General features: G+C 33.0%; 2 protein-coding genes across 2 annotated transcripts; one reads left to right on the plus strand and one right to left on the minus strand.

Moving 5' to 3' along the window:
* Window positions 1–7063: 7063 nt before the first annotated feature.
* Window positions 7064–13935, plus strand: HDA05 (histone deacetylase 5). Its single transcript, XM_020372262.3, has 14 exons — window positions 7064–7414; window positions 7487–7688; window positions 8618–8764; window positions 8882–8994; window positions 9303–9514; window positions 9736–9800; window positions 10108–10278; window positions 10430–10513; window positions 11223–11346; window positions 12018–12139; window positions 12763–12956; window positions 13099–13228; window positions 13345–13409; window positions 13502–13935. The coding sequence occupies exons 1-14, from the start codon at window positions 7233–7235 to the stop codon at window positions 13662–13664; spliced, it is 1974 nt and encodes a 657-aa protein (XP_020227851.1). The 5' UTR covers window positions 7064–7232; the 3' UTR covers window positions 13665–13935.
* Window positions 13936–15551: 1616 nt separating this feature from the next.
* Window positions 15552–19128, minus strand: LOC109809022 (DNAJ heat shock N-terminal domain-containing protein). Its single transcript, XM_020372242.3, has 3 exons — window positions 17264–19128; window positions 15960–16018; window positions 15552–15864 (listed from the first exon to the last, which is right to left on the minus strand). The coding sequence occupies exons 1-3, from the start codon at window positions 19037–19039 to the stop codon at window positions 15807–15809; spliced, it is 1893 nt and encodes a 630-aa protein (XP_020227831.1). The 5' UTR covers window positions 19040–19128; the 3' UTR covers window positions 15552–15806.
* Between the last annotated feature and the right edge of the window lie 4196 nt (window positions 19129–23324).

Raw genomic sequence — 23324 nt, forward strand, 5'->3', positions numbered from 1 at the left:
CACATGTCTGTTTATTGGCACATGGGTTGCTAATTCACTTGTACCTTACTTTTGTTCATTGAAATTTGAATCACGTTGCCCATTCTTCCCCCAGCGTGCAGTGCATGCATATTGGTCACTCTTTTTTCTTTCTTTTTCTTTTTTTCTTATAAATATTGGTGTGAATGGGCAGTTGCGGATCCACCTACAAAGGTACACAAGGTATTTTCATTTTTATTTGAATATTTAATTAGTAATATTGCCCCCATATTTTTTTATTTGAATATGCTCTTTAACTGTCCTTTTAATGTTGTGGAGCCATTGTTATTTGAATTAAAGAACGTATTCAAAGGTTTCGGGGGGTATTCTCAAGGAATTCAATAGTAGAAGTTTAAGTAATCAGATTTTTTTTTAATGAATTTATGTATTTTCTATAAGTTTGTAATATTTTTGTTACATGAAAATATTATAAACTATTTTCTTTCTTCCATTAAAAATATTTTTGGAATCCACCATTGTGAGTATGTTAAGAATAAGGGTGATACAAATTTGAATTAACTTGAAAATAGTTCAAAATTTAATTTAATAATAATTTATTAAATTTAGTTCATAAATTTAATGAGTTAAATTTAAATTCGATAAATAAATGAGTTAAACTTGAGTTACATATAATTTAACTCATTTGATTCAATAATTGACTCAACATATAAATATATAATTTATATAATTAATTTTTTATTTGATTTCAACTTATTAAATTTTGAAATAACCTTCAAAACTTGGTTATAAAATAATAATAATAATAATAATTATTATTATTATTATTATTATTATTATTAAAAAGTGGACATTTTAAAATTTTTGATTATGGATTGAATTTTCTATTATTTTATCAAGACAAAATAGTTATTATTATTATTATTATTATTATTAAAAAGTGGACATTTTAAAATTTATGATTATGGATTGAATTTTTTATTATTTTATCAAGGTAAAATAGTTTTTATTTATACGTGATTATGTTTTTTTGGGGTCATACCTTGAAACCTTGTAAAAATAATAGAATAATTCATGTTTTAATTTCTTTTAAAAAGTTAAACAATTATTTTATCTAAAATATGTTATTAAATTAAAATTTTAAAATATATAAGATTCAAAAAATTTGACACTTAATTCATGTGATTTGAGTTAATAAGCTAAACTAAGTTGTTATCGAGCTTGAATTGAATCGAGTTCAAGCTAAAAAAATGGTTTTTTGTTGAACTCAAATTAAGTTACGAGCTAAGTTAAATATTTTTTAGCCAAGTCGAGTTCAACTCATTTTCAGCTCTAGTTAAGAAGGAATAGTGTTTATAAATTATCATTGATCATGACTTCCAAACTATGTGAGACTTTTTAGTACACTATAACATTCTTTACTTTGACTGTTTAATATGATATAGTATAGTGAAAGTAAGGATGTAAGTGGGTTTAGTTGGGTCGGGTTTTAATAAATTCGTTATATGACTTGATCAAAATTTAATAGGTTTAGTTATATCAGATTTGTCTACTATATTATGAAATCCAATCTAATCTAATCCAACTCATTCGTCAATCAGGTCAATATAACTAAAAAAATATTTTAGCCTTGATTTAAATCATTTAATATTTTTGAACAAATGTAATGTTATAAACCTACAAAACAAACAATGATATAACATTGTACTACCTAGCTCGAGTGGGTCAGGTTAAACACTAGCTAGCCCATATTGGGCCTAGGAGATAAAATCCTAGGTAGTTTTCTCTCCAATAATTGAGGAATAATATTCTCACCATGTCTATCAAAACTCCGAGATCACATTAAAGATGATGTTATTAAGAACAATATTTCTAATAACTACCACCAAATATCTGGAGAGATCACACCCCGTTATCTTTAAACACAGAGATAAGATCCAACGCACGGGGTACTAGGTATCATTTTAACATAATTCTCCACTTAACCTAGACTATTTTCTAACTCGATCGAGCAGTATCATTGTAGGTGTTTCTTCCCTTCGTCAATGACTGGAGTATGGAGAACACCTTTTTTCTCGTCGAAGCACCTACAGATTTTGATACTAACATTTAGTGTCCACCATGGTGCCAACACATGATTTCCATCTGAAACCAGATAATGACCAACAATGCAGCAGTAAACCTCTGCAACCACCGGGAACCTTGGTTTAATTCTAATATAACCACCCTCGACACCCATTATCGCCACCACAGCACCACATGTGGCATTAGTGACACACTTGCCACCACCATGGTGCCGCCCGTTGCACCATCCACCGTTGAACTCTTGTAATGCATGGAGGCCATGCAGAAGCACAATGAGGAAGCTTAGCGACCCTTCACCAACAACATAAAAATGATCACGTCTGGTGTGAATAAGAGCTTCAAGCTCTGTGTGAGAAGAATAACAACATTTGCATAAGGACGAGTGTTTTGAGCAAAGGAGAAATACACAACCTCCCAGCCCACCAGGGACACCAATACTACGCAGGGCTCCTACAAAGGAGGGCCAAGCTCATCCTCGGACCACACTAGTGTAGTTCGCTAGAGAACATTGTGATCATCCCTTCACCAAAGACGTGATTGATGTGCCACTTCCTCGTGGATGGTAACATAACATGAAGGCATATGATGGGTTGACATGCCCAGACGAGCACCTCGTCACCTACAAGACTATGATGCACTTATACACCCAAGACAAAATGGCCCTTTGCAAATCTTCCTAACGACACTCAGGGCCCTGTCTTGCTATGGTATACTCACATGTCCCCATTGAATGTAACCTGTTATGTCGTTTTGAAGCAACAATTCAAAGTGCACTTGCCCACTAGCCAACCTCATGAAACGTCAACCTTAATACTTCTCAACCTCGAGTGGGACAATCGAGAGTCGCTTTGAGCTTTCATGGAAAGATTCTTAGCCATATCCAACAAAAAGCAATACCTTCGTCCTCATGTTGCCTTTAATGCCACATTACAAGCACTGAAGGCGGGACCATTCTCCATCGACTTGTATCAAGACAAGCTCGTCGACATGAGTGAGTTGAGAACATGCACAACTAGCTTCATCCATATGGAGGATTACGGGGCCAGTCGGCGTAAGATTTGATCTTCCACCAATACCAAGAGTGATTCATCTAAATTGGACCAACAACTATTAAAGTTAAAAGCCTTAGTATAAAATATATGAAATTCCTACCATCAAAATATTTACCACTCCAAATGCAAAGGTCATTGATCACCTTTAATTTCTTGCTAAAGGGATATTATCTATCCTTTAAGTTTTTTTTTGTTGCACAAAATTTGCTTGCTAATTCATTTATAAACATAGCAGCGTTCTTGTATTTTCAAAGAAAAGTGCAGAAAATGATATACACTAATGCCTACAAGAAACAAGGCTAAATTCGAGCTTGCCATCAAGCTAAAAGTTTCTAAGCTTTTACGCCATGCTCAGCTTCTAAGCTCTCACATCTTCACGGTTAAAGCTTCCAAGCTCTTACACGATTTTGAGCTTCCGAGCTCTGACACAATTTTGAGCTTTTGAGATCTGGTGTCTTCACGATTAAAAGCTTCCAAGCTTCTATATGTTTCTAATCTTTCGAGCTCTCGCGTCTTTACGATTATAAAATTTAAAGCTCATACACGATTATGAGCTTTCTAACTCTCACGTCTTCACAATTACAAGCTTTTGAGCTCTTGCACAAGTATGAGCTTCCAAGCTCTCGCATCTCCACAATTACGAGCTTTTAAGCTCTTACATGATTATGAGCTTTTGAGCTCCTATGTGATTATGAGTTTCCAATCTCTCATGACTTCACAATTACAAGTTTTTGAGCTCTTGCGTGATTTGAGCTTTCTAGCTCGTGTCTTCACAGTTACAAACTTTTGAGCTTTTGTGCCTTTATGGAAGATGAAGCTTAAGGGTTGAAACGGAAGAGATACTAAATTGTTGCTTATATTTTTTTTTTCTCTCTACTAGTCAATCAACATTAATTAAAACCTGCAATATGCATTTATTTAAAGTCTGCAACTCTGGGAACACCATCATTCCTCTCGTTTAAACTCAATAAAAGTTTATTTTTCTAACTTTCAACATTGATAGTTGGTTAGGTTCGGATGTTGATGGTACTAAAATTTAAAATCAAACTCATTCGATAATACTCATATTATCCATTTTTTAACTCGTTCAAAACTATTTACCCACCCAAACACCCATTTTTACCTTCAAAATTTTCAATTTTAAGTTAGGTGTTGGGTTTTTGTGTATTCACAGTTACGAGCTTCCAAGCTCTCGTGTTTTCACGATTATGAGCTTCTAAGCTCTTACCTAATTTTGAGCTTTTAAGCTCTTGCGTCTTCACGATTACAAGCTTTCGAGTTCTTGTACAAATCTTAGCTTTCGAGCTTTAGCACATCATACCTTGAAACCTTAAAAATTTAATAGAATAAGTTATGTTTTTTTTAAGTTAAACAATTGAATTATTTTATCTGAAATTTGTTATTAAATTAAAATTTCAAAATGTATAAGATTCAAAAAATTTGACCCTTGATTCATGTGATTCGAGTTGCTATTGAACTCGAACTCAATCGAGTTCAAATTGAAAAAATAGTTCTTGTCAAAGTTGAATCAAGCTTTGAGCTAAGTTAAATATTATCCACCAAACCAAGCTTGACTCATTTTCAAACCTAATTAAAAAGGAATAGTATTTATAAATTACTATTAGTCTTAACTTTTAAGCAATGTGAGACTTTTTGATACATCATAACACTTTTTACTTTGGTTGTTTAATATGGTATAGTATAGTGAAAAATGATGCAAGTAAGTCGTGTGACGTCATCTTTTAAAGGACTCGTTACTCGAGTCAATCAAGATTCAACAATTTGGTTGGATTGAGTTTGTCCATTTTTATTATAAAATCTAATTTAACTCAATCCAATTACGAATAAGTTAGATTGAGTTAAGTCAATCAGGTCAATATAACTAAATTCATTTATTTTTAAATATTTTAGAATATATCTAAATCTTTGATATCTTTTTGCAAACAATATTTTTTACATATAAAACAAATAATGATACAAGTTGTATGATCCAACTTGGATAGGTCAAGTTTGCCTTGTGCCTAGCTTGGGCGAGTCAAATAGAACATGAGCTAGCCCATAGTGGGTCTAAGAGATAAAACCCTGGACAATTTTATCTCCAAAGATTGAGGAATAATATTTGCATCATATCTTTCATAATAAAAATCATGTTATCAATAACAATATCTCCAATAACTATCGTTAGATATCTTTAGAGATCACATACCGTTATCTCTAAACCTAAAGATAAGATCCAATACACACACACACACATATATATGAGACACCAACTTTCAGTAAATTTCAGTAAAAACATAAACCAAATTTTAAAATAAATTTATTGATTTGTTACATTGTTATCAACCTAAACAACCAACATTAACACAAAAGATAATAAAATAGAGAAAATTGTAGATTTAGAACAACCAACATTGTATTTGTGCGATGAAAAAAATATGAGAAAAAGTGAGTATTGAATATTATTATCACTAACTTGCAAATATTATTATAATATAAGATTGGGTCAAATTAGATGACGAATAAAAAACACAACTCATTATCTAACTCATATAGTGTCGACTTTTGATTGAGTTGAATTGGGTATGACTCAAACTCTCAAAAAAATTTGAACTGGACTTATTGGGTTAATTTATGTTAGTTTGGGTTCACGAGTTACCTAAATCCACATATGCCAATAAGTAAAAAAGAAATAAAATAATCATAGCCGATTATTTACTATTAACTCAAATAAAAAAAGAGTAATTCCTTTTTCATTCTCTTTTCTTTTGGGTCCTCACATTATCCATTCCTTTTTGGCTTTTTTTGAGAGATTGTGAGAGGAAAAGTATTTATTTATTTCTACTCATTTTGTTTACTTTAACTTCTTTATTAAATGATGAAAAATAAAAATAATTAATCATTTCTCTTAAAATTTACTTTTAAATCTTTATCACCGTCAATTTTAAAAATAACTAGACATTTAGTATTAAAAAAAATAACTAAGCACTTACTTATAATATTAAATATTTAATTATATTCTTCCTATGAGATATGCTTAATCAGAGATTTGATGAAGGGAGCCAAAATTTATTTATCTATTAAAATTATAACGACGATATCAAAATTGTAAATTAAGATCTTATGCATCACATCGTTTTTGAATATCATTTTTTAAAAGGTAAAAATATATTTTTCGTTCCTTATATTATTTATTAAATTCAATTTAGTCCTATTTTAATTAATTAAATCAATTTAGTCTCACTTCTTTAAAATGTATCTCAATGTTTGATTTTTCGTCTCTCCCGTTCAAATATTTAAGGATATGTCACAGGACATGTCACATGTCATGCTGTCATGCCACATGGTTGGACATCATGACACATGGCATGACACATGTCAGATCCGTTAAGTATTTAAACGGAGAAAACGAAAAATCAAACATTGAGATACATTTTAAAAATGTGTGACTAAATTGATTTAATTAATTAAAATGAGACTAAACTGACACTAATAAATAATATAAGAGACGAAAAATATACTTTTACCTTTTTAAAATCATAAGATTTATCAACAATATTGAATATGTATAAACTTTTAATTTGCTTCCCTAAATAAAATTAAATGATTATTAAAAAATCTATTTTTTTATATTTTGAGAGAAATAATATTTATGTATCTTCTAAAAGCATAATAAGAGTGAATTTTTATTTAATTAATTTTAAGTATTTATTATATTTTATTAAAAATCATTAATTAAATAAGAGTATTTTTATAGAAAATATAATTAATACATCTTACAATTAGAATTAGAAGATGATTTTATAATAAAAAAACTAAAAAAAAGTCTCATATTTGAAAACGTATTCTCTAAAAAAGTAGTATTAATTGTATAAATAGAAAATAATTAATTGTTACATTTAAAAATAAAAATAATACTTAATTTTTGTTGCCTAGAGATGGAGGGAGGGAGAAAGAAAAGAGTCCCATCCCGATAACAAAGTCTCGGTGTACTATATAAGCGGAAATTACCGCGTTTCAACTTCAAAATCACTCGAGGCTTCTACTTTCCTTCACTGTTGAGGCTTCCGAAGCAGAGTGATAGAAAGAAACTGAAAAGTAGTTGTAGCCGAGAGAGAAACCATGGAGCGCAAGAGCGAGAAGAGTAGCGAAAGCACTGTCAGCGGTCAACGCCGCCGCGTTGGTTTACTATACGACGAGAGGATGTGCAAGCACCACATACCAGACGACGAGGACCATCCCGAGACTCCAAATCGCATCAGAGCTATCTGGAACAAACTCCAAAGCGCCGGCATTACCGAACGGTAATTCTTCCACGTTTCGTTAGGGTTTCGCATTTCTCGTTGATCTCGCTGTTTTACTCTTTCGTATTGCAGATGCGTGATCCTGGAAGCCAATGAAGCTGAAGACAAGCATATACTGTTAGTGCATTCTAAAAATCATGTGAATCTGATTAAGAACATCAGTTCAAAGAAGTTCAATTCGCAGAGGCGCAATATTGCGTCGAAATTGAATTCGATATACTTCAACGAAGGTTCATCAGAGTCTGCTTACCTTGCTGCTGGCTCTGCTATAGAGGTGATAATTATAATACAAACTTCTGAGATTTTTGTGTTGTTAGTTACATGTTATTAGGTTTGACATCAGATAGAGAAAGGAGGAGAAGAAAGAAGGATAGGTTCTTGAAGAATGAATTATATATTGATAACCTACTTACAGTACAATTACAATCAGATTATGTAGAAATAAAGGAGTGGTAGAAGCTTCTCGCAGAAGTTTCTAACAAAACTAACTGTCTGTGTGGATATAAGTTAAAAGTGCTTTTGAAAACTTCTCTACTGAAAATAATTTTCAAAAACACTTCTATGTTTGTATGATTGTATCCAAACAGGCTCTAAACCTCTAACTAAACTGGCAGGTTACAAGAGTTTAAAATAGAAAACAAAACCTATGCTACTGCTATACGTATTAGAAAGAAATAAACCAGAGTAAAATACATGCGAATTTGTGTTGTTCATTACATGTGAATTTGCTGTATCATTGCCTGTTTTCAGTTTTCGAGTTTCCGTTATTGTCTTTGGTCATATTATTGATAGTCTTGACTGTGTTTAATATCTTAGATCACTGAAGCTTTTTCTGGGACTTTGTTAATACTTAGTTTTGAATAATAGGAAATTTACTAACTGCTATGGAATTTGGAATTGATAATGTTTGTCTCTCTGGCTAAGATTTCTTCAGTTAAATTAAATTCATTCAATTGTTACAATTTGACAGAGGGAGAAATATTTTTTGTTTCTATATATTCTCTCTATGTTCTGGTGTATAATATGATTGTTTTGTTGCCTTGTGATGTGGTTGACATAGGTTGTAGTTGCAAAACTGCCTCTTTTTTTGTGGCAGTAAATACAGCTAACCCTATGCAGTCTTAATGCTTAATCAGTTTGAAATAAGCTTTGTACTGTATTCATATAAATTATGATCCTAACTGAAGATGTTTTGGCGACTAGGTTGTTAAAAGAGTGGCAAGCAGGGAATTGGATTCTGCTGTTGCCATTGTTAGGCCTCCAGGTCATCATGCAGAACCAAATGAAGCTATGGGATTTTGTCTGTTCAACAATGTGGCAATTGCAGCAAGATATCTCTTAGATAAAAGAGTGAGTAATGTAACACCTACTATTATTTCCATATTTACAAAGAGTTTTAAGCCTTTTAACATTCAGTTGCTTTATTACCACCTGTATTTTTCTGGTCTTGCCATCTGAATATGACAGCCAGAATTAGGTGTGAAGAAAATTTTAATTGTTGATTGGGATGTTCATCATGGAAATGGTACTCAAAAAATGTTCTGGAATGACTCTCGAGTTTTATTCTTCTCTGTTCACAGGTGTGTTAATTATTTTGACATATTTTTTTGTAAGCTTTACTGGTTGGTGATCTTGTAATTGTTTTTTGGTACTTCTAAATCTGTTAAGAAAATAGCTTATGGTTCTTGTGGTTCTGTTTGGTAATTTAATGGGGCTTGACTGCTAGATTGTTTCCCCTTCTTTAAACTAGTGATTTTTGGTTGGGTCTTTGTGATGGGCTTTCAATTCAAGGAGTTAAGATAAATTTTGTGTAGTGCCTTTACGGTTTTTATCACTTTCTTACTTAATTACTTGATTCTCAAACACTTCAACTTTTCTATTTATTCAGGCATGAGTTTGGGAGTTTTTATCCGGCTAATGATGATGGATTTTATACCATGGTTGGAGAAGGAGCGGGTGCAGGATATAATATAAATGTCCCCTGGGAGAATAGGGGATGTGGTGATGCTGATTACTTTGCAGTGTGGGACCATATCTTGCTTCCCGTTACCAAAGAATTTAACCCAGACATGATTATAGTTTCTGCTGGATTTGATGCAGGTCCGTCATTTTTACATTTGAGATTTTTTTCTATGTTTTTGGGAGGGGAGAACACTTGTTTTTTATAATGCTTTGGAGGATTGTTAGCATTCATTTGTTCTTGAAGTCTAGTTTACTTGTGAAATAAGGGGCTGATCCTTGCATTTGGTCGGTAGATATGGTAATTTATTATTATTTTTAAGTGTAACAAGTAATACTTCTTGCTTTTCTAAATGTAACAGCTGTTGGTGACCCTTTGGGAGGATGTCGTGTCTCACCATTTGGTTATTCTGTTTTGTTGGAAAAGGTTACTTTTTATTTTTCTTGATTACTTCCTTCATACGATTATTGTTTCTAGTATGCTACTTTCTTGATAAAACAAAACTTGCAGATAAGTGTAGTTAGTAGCGAAACTGTGAATTAAATATTTAGCTGTGTGTATAATGGTTATTTTTGGAATATGATTTTCATCAATTATGCTGCCATTTTTTTTTAAATATTTATGATGTACTTTTCTTTAATTTCAAAATTTGGAAAAAATATCTGCGACAAGTTTAATACACTGATCATTGTATCTGTAACTCTTACGTATGTTTTTCCCTTCTATACTTCAGTTGATGAATTTTGCTGAAGGGAGGATTGTATTGATTTTAGAAGGAGGATATAATCTTGATTCCATTGCAAAATCAATGCATTCTTGTTTGGAAGTTTTGCTAGAAGACAAGCCTGTTACTGGATCCTCAGAGGCCTATCCATTTGAGTCTACATGGCGGGTGATTCAAGCGGTAAGAACATGGGATACTGATATATATGTTGTTTACCCTCTGTTAGGGAGATTAAAGAAATTATTTCTTTCCTACCAGTTACACAAGATTTATGTAACTTAAGATTTACAGTAGATTCTTTTAGTGCTAAAGTGGCATGCATATTTTGCAGGTTCGCCAGCAGTTAAATCCGTTTTGGCCTACACTTGCATGTGAATTACCGCCAAAGATAATCTCACAAATGGCGCCTCCTCCAGTAATTTACTTTCCATAATTGATGTTTTTTCATAATTAATTTAGCAAATCTGCAATGTTATACATATACTTTCTTTTTTATTATTGAGTATAAATCACTTAAAAGTTTTGTGCAAGGCTATATAAGTGAGAAATACAAATTAAATATTCCTAATCAAGTAGTGTTCAAGTATTTTAATTAATTTTGTGTAATTTTTAGTTTCATGAGAACTATAAATTGGATATTAGGGTTGATTATGGTGTAAATCATATTTAAGTATTTTGTAATGAGCAAATTTTTATTGTCACACTGCCTAATGGCTTTTGTTGGCTTACCTAATTTGAAGCAAATAATGACATTTCATTGGAAAGCTGTTTTATTTTGAAAAGTATCATGGTAGTTGAGTTAATATGCGGGACATTACTCATCCTTTGTAGGAATCTTTGTTTTGATCAAATGATTAGCAATCTTATTTTTTCTCATGTATGTATGTCAAATACATACAATTTTGGCTACACTACAGTTTTCATTTGAGTATAGTGATCCAATAATTATGAGTCATTCATGTGAGGAATTGTGCAAAATTCTGGAGGAACTAAAATTCTCGTTTAGTTTAATTTTTGTATATCTTATATCCATTCCCTTGTGTGTTGATGTATCTTGTTTCCATCCTTTATATGGGCAAATACTCATTAAAGTTTTTACTGATTTATTTATCTTGCCTTTGCAGCATACTCTTATCTCGAGCTCAGACTCCGAGGCTGAGGATGATAATGGTGCACCAAGTTCAGAAAATCTTGGAGAACTTCTTGAGGATGTCATAAAACCATTTTCCAATCTGAAAGTTGATGCCGGTAACCAAGATCCCAGGATAGCTTTTAAAATCTGAGAAATACCCTAAAAGTTTTAATATTTTCTTCGCAAAATATAATTTTAACTGATTGGTGCTTTTTAGTCATCAGAATTACTGTTTTATCTACCTATTAGGTCTTTTCTTCTGTAATTTTTTTTTTCCACTTGTTAACAAATATTGGAAATTGTGTTGTGCGGATCTTTTTTAATGTTGTACTTCGTTTTGGTTGGAACCAAGAGTTTATCATGAGCTAGCGGTTACCAAGGGGTCTTAAATATTTGGATAAGACTTGAGAGATTTTTCCATAGCAGTATTAGAGTAGTTTTACTCTGTTTAAGTTTTTTACATGGTAGCTTTATTTTGCGTATTGGACATCAGTAATTATTAGGTCTAGCTGTTGCTTTCTAACTAATTGGTAGTTAGCTCAAAGTTGATGTTGGTATATCTTTTAAAATCTGAAAAGCACCCCAGAAGTTTTAATATTTTTTCACAATATATAACTTTAACTGCTTCAATTGTGGCCATTGGTGTGTTCCATAAGGCTGTTAGTTTTTTGTCCTCTGGATTTGGTTTGGATCCACTGGAGATGGTTCAATACATTGACAAAAGGATGGTTTTTTTGGAGACCTTTTCTTCACTTATTTATTACATGACAAGCTATGTTTGATGCAGATGAAGAGACTGATGTTTCTAGTTCTTGGCGATCTGAATTATCAAATGTTTATATATGGTATGCCTCATATGGATCAAATATGTGGAAAGCAAGATTGCATTGCTACCTAGCAGGTGGACAGGTAATGCAACATTCAAGTCATATTGCTTTTTTATATTTACTAATGGTCTCTTCGTGTAAGAGTTGAAACTCAGTTTTAAAGATAAACCCCAATTTATGAGGCATCATCACCTTGGTTTTAGCAAAGCAAAAAAGTATTGCTGCTGTCAAACAGTTTAGGGGGCCCCAACACCAAAACAAACATGCTATAAATGTATAAACTGATAAACAATAAGTTATGAATCAAATGATTATGTTTCACACATTCCATTGGCATATATGCCATATATTTGGTCAAATTTTGGAAAGTTATTCTTTTTTGTTAGCCATTACCATTTTTTCATAATGCTGTCAAATTGCTATTAAGAGAAAGGTAGTCCAGCCATGGAATTCTTTTTTATTCGGAAAAAGGTACTTTGTAATTTGATTGCAGTGATAATATAAAGATTAAAAGAGTGAACTTCTCTCATTTGACAAGATTAAAGTCTCGTGCCTTTTGGCTTTTGGGTGATCAATATTTACTGGTTGTTCAGTTTACAAAGAATTTACAGCCTTCCTTACATTTCTAGCTTCCATTCTTTCGTTTCTGTAGCTTTGTTTCTTCTGTTTGTTATATTTTATGAAGATTTTGAGAATGACCATCAGGTGGAAGGTATGCAGAGACACTGTTCTGGTTCAGCGAACAGAACAATGCCAAAGGAGATCCTGTGGAAGACTTTCCCTTGTCATATATTTTTTGGTCGTGATTCATCGCATTCATGGGGTCCGGGAGGAGTTGCATTTCTTAATCCTGAGAATAACTTTCAGCACAACACCTACATGTGCCTGTACAAAATTTCGTAAGTAAATCTCTCTAGTTCAAATCTGCTTCTATTAGCAGAAAATCCGTCTCTTTTAAAGCTTTCGTGTCAGAGCATAACATTCTTGGATCATTATTCAATGGAGGTATTGACTTTACATTCACGTCCACATTTGTTACAGGCTAGAGCAGTTCAATGATATTTTATTTCAGGAAAATGGTTTAAGCCTTAACGCGGGCGCTCCCTTATTTGATATAACTACCCTGAATGCTATCTCTGACAAGGAGTTCAACTCCCAGCAGATTGTCAAGGTATGTATCCCCTGTCCCTACTCATTTTTTCTGATAGTAATTGTTGCATTTACTTTATATTCTCTTTTACTTTATTGTGAGCGTATGGCCATGACTTTTTTGATAATGTCGTGCAGAGTGGTTGGTATGGTAATGTTGTCTACTTAGGAAAGGAGCAGGAGATTCCAATAATTACCATGACGTGAGTAACATATTATGCTTAGTAGTTGTTTATTTCGGTGACTTATTTGTTGGTCTGTATAAGGCTATAAGCACGATCTTTACCCTACTCAGGTGTACGCTTCTTGATATTGAACGGTTCAAATCTGGGAAGCTACCAGTACGTGCCCCAAATAAAGCGTATGCCAACACCTTAATAAAAGGGTTGGTAGAGGGAGAACAGCTTTCGGAGGCAGAAGCCATCGCTTACATAGAAGGTGCTGCTAAATCGTTGTGATTAGCATAGGCGTGTTATTTGCTTTGGGTGTAAGATTTTCAAGAACCAGTTGTACAGAAATATTGTTCCATTGTAGATATTGGATAACTAACCACCTCCCGGTAGTGCTCTGGATTCTGCAGATTTATCGTAGTTTAGTGTGCGCCTCGTGCGTGAGCTACACTTTTTGCTACAACGGTGGTGCCTGTATTGCATGCATATTGAGTGGTACCTACATTTGATGGTAACTAGAATATTTATTGAAGACAAGGAAATTGTCTAAATTATTCAATTGTTGCTTTATATATAACAACGATTATAGGTTTTTTTTTTTGTTTTTAAAGCGCTTTTCACTTGTTAACTGTTGTGAGGTGAGGGAAAAATAATATCTCTGATAATGATTTTCGGTGGTGATGTAAGGATTTTGATGTCAAAGTCATTGTATGAGCCAGAAGTATGTAATGAGGAATAGATGCATCATGCATGCCATAATATGTGGGTTCTCTTATATAGGAATGGGAGTTCCTTGGCAGGCAGGCGTTAAGCTCAACTGTGCCACTGTGCCACGTGACAAGAATGCATAAGGTGCTACGTATCTAAGGTTTACAAAGTATGTAACCTTTGTTCCGATGCTCAGTGAATCCAAACGTGGAATGGTTATTCTTTGGGATGTTAATTAACGTTATAGGGACAAGTGGACAACAAAGGTTCTGGTGTGAAAACTGGGATAGTTGTTAGTCTTGTAACAAGTGTTTAAATGAGATATGTTTCTACCATGAAGCTTGTGTGAGGTAGGAAAACAGTCATGATAATAATATTTTATTAATTAATATCTTTTATATTTATTTTTGATAAATATTTAAAAATTATTTTATACAAATATTTGTGTTTGTAAATACAAAAATCTTAAAAGTCTCTCCATGGAGTTCATTGTTATAGAAATTGGTTCTCACCATCCCCACTAATACTCTCCAACTACACTAAGTCTAGTAGAATTTCTTGGCAGCAAAGCTTGATTATTCCTCATTTTGTATAATATTCTCCTACTTTGTCCTTTTATGCATGATTGAACTCCTCTTTGCTCCATTGCCTCTTCATCGATCTCATTGGGCAGCATCTCTTCAACACTCTTAGCGTTCCTATCCATCGCTCATAACTCTAATTGAATTTTATAGTAATGCTTCTTCGACACTACCTCTCGCTCTGCCGTCGTAACTGTTGTGACAGTTTTCTCTAAAACTAACGACCACTCTCAACACAATAGATTTTGAACCCGAAAGTTATTGCGAGTACGAAACAAATTAACATGATTAGTTATAAGAAAGTATGGAGGGAGACAATTTCTGCATCAAAACCAATTCAACTCCTAACATTAATCATCTAATTGTATAATAAAAGGGTAAAGATGTAAATTAAGTCTAGACCATCTTAATCATTCAATTTAAAATTATATATCCTATTGTTCACATTGCTTGGAATCAAGCAAAACACCTAAATGATACTTTTTTTTACGCCTCACTCACTGGTGTACCACCTAACATGATACTTCATGTTTGAACCACTCTAAGACAGATTTCGCATGACCTCCTCTTCAACTGCAAAACTCTCAACTACGAGAGAGAAATGAGACATGGCAAAAAAAACATAAAGATTCACTCCATTTGGGCCTGGGTTGAAGCCCAAAAATAAGATTTTTCAAACAAACAAAAAAAACCATTATAACTGCCATAAAGCTTCACAAAACCATGGCCATGACAGGCACCATAACGAAAATGACAAATACCGCAATAAACCTTCATAAAACGAATGGTGAATGGGGACTTGGACCTGAACCTGAACCGTGCCGTTTTTTCATTGAAATAAGTGCATTGAATATTTTAAAAATTCAAAAGAAAAGCATTCAATCTCTTTCACTAAATCATCACATTGACTCTTTTAAAGAATTTTTTTTTTCAATTTGGGAGATGAAACTGAAAATGTGGCTGTATATATCTTTCTCAACTGTGGTATAAATAACAGAATGTTTTCTGCCGAAGGCTTACTTGAAAATGATTCTAACACTATATTAAGAATTAAAGAATGGACCTATAATTGGAACAGGCTAATATGTAGAACTCGAATAATACTTGGGGAGCGCTTAAATAATTCCAACTGTAGTTTCCTTTATCGACCTTTTAATGTCGCATGCCCAGATTCGCCAAGATGTTTATGTAATTTATTCCTGTGTATCAATCAGACGAAGTTGTCTTAACAGTGTAGTCTGATAACAAATGATTTAACATTAGAACACCATAAAATTTGATAGACTTAAATTACCTTGAGTCAAACTCCTCTCCACAAGCCTCACAAATATTGTCAGCATTCTTTGATGACACCTTATTGAAGAAACAAAATAAAAATCAGATTATAGAGCACAAAAATCAGCTTAATTAATCAAATATTATCCTGGATACAGCAGAGAAAACACTGACCGTATCTTACAGAAAAACTACCAGACAATAAACATGAAATAGGAAAGCTGAACAAGCCATGATTGTCATCTACTTCCAGGCATTGCTTGTCATATGGTGAGAACAAAATGGTTAAGTATGTTCTGGTCTATTCCCTTTAATTCTACCTTTCATTTCCTTCCAATCAAACACTATATTCAAGTAATTACTAATAGTGTGTTTGGATGCCTCCTAGAATCAATTCTAACCCCTAAAATCATGGCGAAAATTGAAAAGGTTGAAGCAATTATTTGTTACTTTTTTGGCCTTCTTCATGGTTTTGTAATTGATTTTAGTAGAATCAAGGTAGTTAAAATCATGCGCATGTGGAAAAATCATGTGTAGGGACATAGAATCGGACGATTCTATGATTTCACCATTTCACCACTCATACGCGTGTTTGTCTACACGCAGAATCGTCGTCCAAAACGTATAATCGGTAGGAGTGGCAGTACATACGTCTCCCATTTTTTAAGGCTTCCGTTCAGTTTTTCATATTTTTTGGACAGCAAAGTTTTTTATGCAACTTCGTTTTGGACCAAATATTATAAGGTCTCTTTTTCATTTTGGGCTTAATAGAAATTTAGCCCGTAACTCAAACTAAACCTATTTAGTATTATTTAATCCTAATTCTTAGTCAGTAATGACTAATATAATTAAATCAATATTTGAAAGGCATCACAATCATGACGCGAACATTCAGCACATGAACAGTAGTCCATGTATGCATTTAAGATTAAATTAAGTATTCCATGTGTTATGATGGACTTTTTCCCTCTTATTTATATTATGTTAGATGCATATAAGAATTTATATGCATATATTTAGATTTTATAATTTAGTAGAATCTTGCGTTATGTTATGATTCCACAAGTTACAATTTTGTGACATTTTTCCTAGTCGAACTAGAATCTTGATCTTTACTACCTTGAGTAGAATTGAAAGTTAATCCACACAACACTAACTAATATACAATATAAAACATTACTTCAGGTTTCATTCAACTTTTAAAATGCACTAAACATATGTTTTGTCCGAATTTAACCAGTCTACCATATGCAATATTAAGAAGGTAAAACCATTGGAAAAATAATGCAGGTTTCAAGCTCAGGAAACTATTGAAGTTCTTACCTTTGCTTTTCTTCCTTTGGATGAAACTTTTGCTTTCGTTTTTGTGTCCTTGCCGGCGGCTCCTCTTTTATAAGCAGGTTGATTTGTAATCTTCTTATCTCTACCAACCTGCTCATTCTCTTTACCATTATCCTCATTTTCCACAAAATGTTGGGAACAAGGCTCCTCTTCATAAGAATTTTCATTTCCATTAGTGTTTATATTCTCACCATCGCCACTAGCAGCAGCCCCCTGAGATTCTTCCCAATTTTTCCTACCCTTCTCTTTCTTGGCTCCACGTCTCTTTCTTGCACTCTTCCGGTTGTTATATTCCATAGAGCCAACCTCATCATCTTCATTTTCAATTTGCGGAGAAGGGACTACAGAAGCCTTTGGTTTGCCTGTTGAAGCATGTGGTTTTCTGTTCTTGATCCCAGCCACCATTGCTTCTAGAACACCATTTTCATCTTCCTCCTCATCATCGCCCTCATTTTCAATTTGCATCGATGGGGCTACCGAAGCCTTTGGTTTGCCTGATGAAGCAGGTGGTTTTCTGTTCTTGTGCCCAGCTACCATTGCTTCCAGAACACCATTTTCATCATCTTCCTCATCATCATCACCAAAATTAACCGACACACCAGCCTCTTCCCCCTCATTCGCACGCGGGGCATCAAAAAACTCGTCACCATCATCATTCAGTTCATCCCCATTTCTACTTCCCCCCTCTTCAACATTGAGACCATCCCTTATCCTCTCCTCCAAATCACCAACCCCATCTCCCTCACTCTCCAACCTCTCCTCCTCCCCAATTGAATCCCTAAACTCAGCAACCCTCTCCTTATGCTTCTTGGACTGCTCATGATTCTTCCACTGCTTCTCACTCTTAAACTTCTTCCCGCACAGCACACAATAAAACTCCTTCTCATTCCTCTTCTCCTCCTCCTCCTCATCCCACTCCACCACCTCCTCATCCTCAACCCTAGCCCACTCAGGCTCCTCATAAGCCATGACCCTCTCCTTCCTCTCCCTCTCCAACCTCCTCTTCCTCTCCCTCTCCTCCTCCTTCTTCCTCTCCATCTCCTCACTCCTCTTCACCCTCATATCAATCACCCTCTTATCCCTCTTCTTCACAAAATCCCCCAACCTCCTCACAGTATCATTATACTCCCTCCTCGCCTTCCTCCTCACCTTGTTATTCTCCTCCTCCATAAGCCTCCGCGACTTCCGATTCGGCCCCGCCATAGCATCATACTCATCCACCCAACAAAAATCCATCACCGTCGAAAACCCTAACCAGTAACTATAAAACGCAGTAACCTGCGCGTAGGGGGAATCCAAGTTCCCCATGAGAGGGGCTTTCTTAACGGCGTCAACGCCGAGGCCCAATTTTCGCGCGAAGGTGATCTCGTTGGCGTGGATTTTGTCAAAGACTTCGGAGTAGACTTTGTAGAAGCCCTTGCCGGTGTCGGAGTAACCGGAGAAGACGGTGTTGGAGAAGAAGGAGAAGAGGTCGGGGACGAGGGAGGAGGAGAGGGAGGTGGGGTCGGAGAAGAGGATCTGGGAGCGGTGGGAGTCGTACCAAGCGCGCTCCTTTGGGTCGGAGAGGACTTCGTAGGCGTGTTGGAGCTCTTGGAACTGGGCGGTGGCGCCCTCCGGGGAGAGGCCGGATTTCACCAGCTTGTCGGGGTGGCGCTGGAGGGCCAGCCGCCGGTACGCCGACCGGATCTCGTCGGGCGCGCAGTCGCGGGAGAGGCCCAGCACTTCGTAGTGGCATCGCTTCGCCGACGACGATGCCATTGTTGTTGCTTCCCGCGATTAGGGTTCCGCTTTTGCTTGCGTCTGAGTTCGGGTATAACTATAACTCCGAATTCCTTCTTATTATTGTGGAAAGTATATGAAATACTATTAGTTAAACTTAAAATAAGGGCGGTGTCATTTTTTTTTATATCAAACTCTATATATTATACATGAAATTTTAATTCTTTGGGAGAGTGTTTTTCACTTTATAAATTAAATATAAATTTTTATACAGAATTTTTCTTTTTATTTTTTTTACGATAAAAATTTTATATTTTTTTATTAAATTTAATTTTTATCTAACATAATTATTTATAAATTAAATTTTAATATTTTAAAATAAATTATCAACAAATAAAAGTAATATTGTATTATAATATAAAATATTTATTATAAACTTAAAATATAATTTATATGTTCAAAAATATTTATTTATATAAATTTTAAATATAATTATATATTTAAATATTATATTTATTTATATATATATATATATAATTTATTATAAATTTTAGTTATATAATTAATATTCAATTTTTTCATTACTTAGTTACATTAATTAATTGATTAGTTTATATTTTTCTTTTGAAATAAAGGACAGATGATTTTTCTATTTTCCATCCAATGGCTCCATGTAGCATGTTCAATTTAATTCGAATTTTTTTTATAAAAAAAAATTATGCAATATACAACTATTATATGTAGTAGATAAGTATTTTAACATGTAAAATATATTTTAAATTTATAATAAATATTTATATTGTATTATTCATCATTCACAAAGAGTTCAAATGATTGGAATTTGTCTCCTAATTTTTTTTTTGTTTGGATATAATTATATTGTGTTGTGATTTCCTTTGTACTTTATTGTATATGATGATAAATATATCTTGATTTTCACCATAATGGTATAAATTAAATTGAATTAGAAATATAGATAAAGATTATGTTCATAACTTATAGTTGGTAGTATATTTTATTTAGTATGAAATGAAAATATGATTTTATATATATCAAATAGTTACACTAGGTTTAAAATTTAGATTATACGATAAAAAAGTTATCTGTATATAACTTAATTAAATTAATAAATGAATTTATAACTCTTAAATATATTGTGGTGATAAATATAGATGAGAAATTATAAAATATATTTACACACTTAGATTCTAGAATACATGATAGAAAATTATTCAAAATAACCATAACAGTCTCATAAGCATAAAATTGTAATAGAAAAAGTATAATCTTTATGAACATATATAATATTAATGGTAACTCAAATAATAATTATAATATTAATATTATAGATTAAATGAGAAGTAAAGTATTTGACATAAAATTTCATACATTAGTGAACACTTATTTAAATTTAAATATTGATCACCAAAACACATAAACAATTTAAAGTAAAAAAATTGAAAAAAAAAATATAATTAGATTGAAGCTTAAATTATAATTATATTTTCAAAATTTGATGAAATTATGATCATAGATATGCATGTTGTTCTGGTTAGAATCTTGAAGTTTGATTGACCATACCTCTAATATGTATGTATGGAAAGTACCATATTACAAAGGATTCATGTGTTGAAGATTTGGGAGAAAAATTAGTTCCTGATGAAAACCCTTATGGTAAGTGCATAACTAGTTAGCTAACTTTAGAGTAGTGGAAGGATGATAGTTAGTTGTAGATATTTGATTACTGTGAATAATAAATTTTATCCAGCCTCACAAAAATAATGAAATGCACATCTATTATGAAAAGGAGAAGCTCCCAAAGTATGTAGGCTACACCTTATGACAACAAGAAAGTTAAAAAAAAAGTGAAAAAAAAAAAAGTTTGTAATCCAGAACGGGCCGTCCCAAATTCGGAACGGACCGTTCCACGCTAGAAAAAAATACAACAACCCTAATTTAGAACGGGCCGTTCTAAGTGACTGAAAGGATCTAAAATTCCTTACGTGGAACAGGCCGTTCCAATTTCAGAATGGCCCGTTGCACGTTTAGAACGGGCCGTTTTGAGTTTAAAACGGGCCGTTCCAGAGTCACATTTTGCTTGTAACGGTATGATCCAGAACGGGCCGTTCCGACTTCGGAACGGGCCGTTCTAGTCAGGTCTGACGTCTATAAATAGACGCGTTGGGCACAGTTTTCAGGACCCCAGAAAAATTTCGTCCAATACTCTTTAGAGCTCGAATTTTTTTCTCTCTCTCCTCCCTCTCTTTTGTATTTCTTGAGATCTGAGACACCTCTATAGTGTGAAAGGTAGCCAAAAAGCACCTTCTTAATCATCATATTCGAAGATTCATCTCATTTGGTATCGTTCTTTTCTTAACTTTTTTTCTTCTTTCTTTTATTTATTTGTTTATTTTATTTTTTCATTTATTTTTTGTTTATTTATTTATTTATTTTTATTTATTGTTTGTACATAGTGAATATGATTTTTTGCCTTTAAGATTATTATTTATAAAAATATTTAATATACGACCAATAATAATGTTAAGTGAATAACATTTTTATCTTTAACATTATTAGGTCCTAGGAGTTTAATGACTAGTCATTTGCTAGCTTAAACTCTCCTTAACAAATTTGTTATTTTAAAAAAAATAAAGATATGTTGCAAACAATAACGTTAATTAAGTAACACTTCTATTTTTAACGTTATTGGAGGGATTTATTGATTAGCCATTTGCTAACTTGAATCTTTATGCAAAATCTATTTCTTTAGATAAAAATATAAAAATATAAACATAATTTTGCTTTACGTATACATTATTTTTATGATTAATGATATTAATTGAGTAGCATTTCTACCCTTTAATATCATGTAAATCTTTTATTATCAACAAATAAAGATCAATAGCATTTGATTGAATATCAGTTCTATCTTTCATGTTATTGGGAGGGTTTATTGATTAGCCATTTGCTAACCTAAATCCTTATGATGTTATTTTTTATTAAAAAAATATACAAAAGAAACATCTCTCATATTTAATATATATATATATATATATATATATATATATATATATATATATATATGTGTATACACCTTTTTGAGGAATAAAATAAATGTTTATAAATTTATATAATTTTGCGCAATTAATTAAAGGTATTGTTTTTACGGGCGTTGTAGGGTGCTAATATCTTCCCTACACGTAATCGACTCCCAAACCCAAATTTAATTTTAAAGATTATCTTTTAAAGGGTTTTTCAATGTTTTTCCCTTGAAATAAAATATTGGTGGCGGCTCCATTGAATATAAAAATGTTAGCGTCATCCCGTCGTGATCCCGGTTACGACAGATGGCGACTCCACTGGGGATGTTTGAGAGTGAGGCCTTATTAAATTAATTGCGCAAAATTATGACTTTATAAATATTTTTTTTTCTTTCCCTTTCCTTTTATATTTTTTGTATTTTTTATTTGTTTTGTTATTTATTTATTTATTTTTTGTTTTGTTTTTTGCTATGCATGTTTTGTTTAGATTTAAGTTTAAATTAGAGTTTCATTTATTTTATTTGCATGACTGTTTATTACCCCACACACTCACTAACACTTGTACCTCACACTTTGGGCTCTATACTCGAGCCTGTGCGAACCTAAGAAGAGAAGGTGGTTTGATGACTGTTATTGAGGGGCTTGATGCTCACTTGACCGTTGTTGAGTCACTGCTCAGGTTGTTACTAGTAGCATGGTTTAATTATATTGAGAGGGTATGTTCCCTACTTGTGATTGGTTCATGCGCTAGGTCCTTATTTATATGATAAGGGCAACCTGGGGACCAATAAATCTTGAGAAGTTTTTAGATCCACCCACAAAACCATGCACTAATAGGTGGACTCAATGACCTTCCAAAGTAGGGTGTTAACCTTAGAAATTTTCCTTCCCTAGGTTTACCGTAATAGGTCACATCACACTACTCTCTATCCCTCTTTTGATATATGTTCATACTAACAAAAAAAAATATGTTATACATTCATGCATCATAAATTTATATCCAATATCAATTTTTTAGGTTGTTTTTCATGCATACATGCATATTAGGGGCATAGTAAGTCACATTTTAATTAAGTCTTTGTCTCATTTTTTTTCTTCTTTTCATTTAATTAAGTCTTCATCTCATTTTTTTTCTTTTCTTTTAAACCTTAAAATAATTGATAGTATTCAATATGGAGGGGATTCAAAATCATACGAGCAATGCATCAGTGTTAAGCAAGAGTATTAGGATAAATGTGCTAAAAAAATGATCTCCAAAGGGTAGGTAAGATCTGCTAAAATAA

This window comes from Cajanus cajan, chromosome 5 (genome assembly GCF_000230855.2).
Source record: "Cajanus cajan strain Asha chromosome 5, NIPB_CcT2T_4, whole genome shotgun sequence".
Classification (NCBI taxonomy): Eukaryota; Viridiplantae; Streptophyta; class Magnoliopsida; order Fabales; family Fabaceae; genus Cajanus; species Cajanus cajan.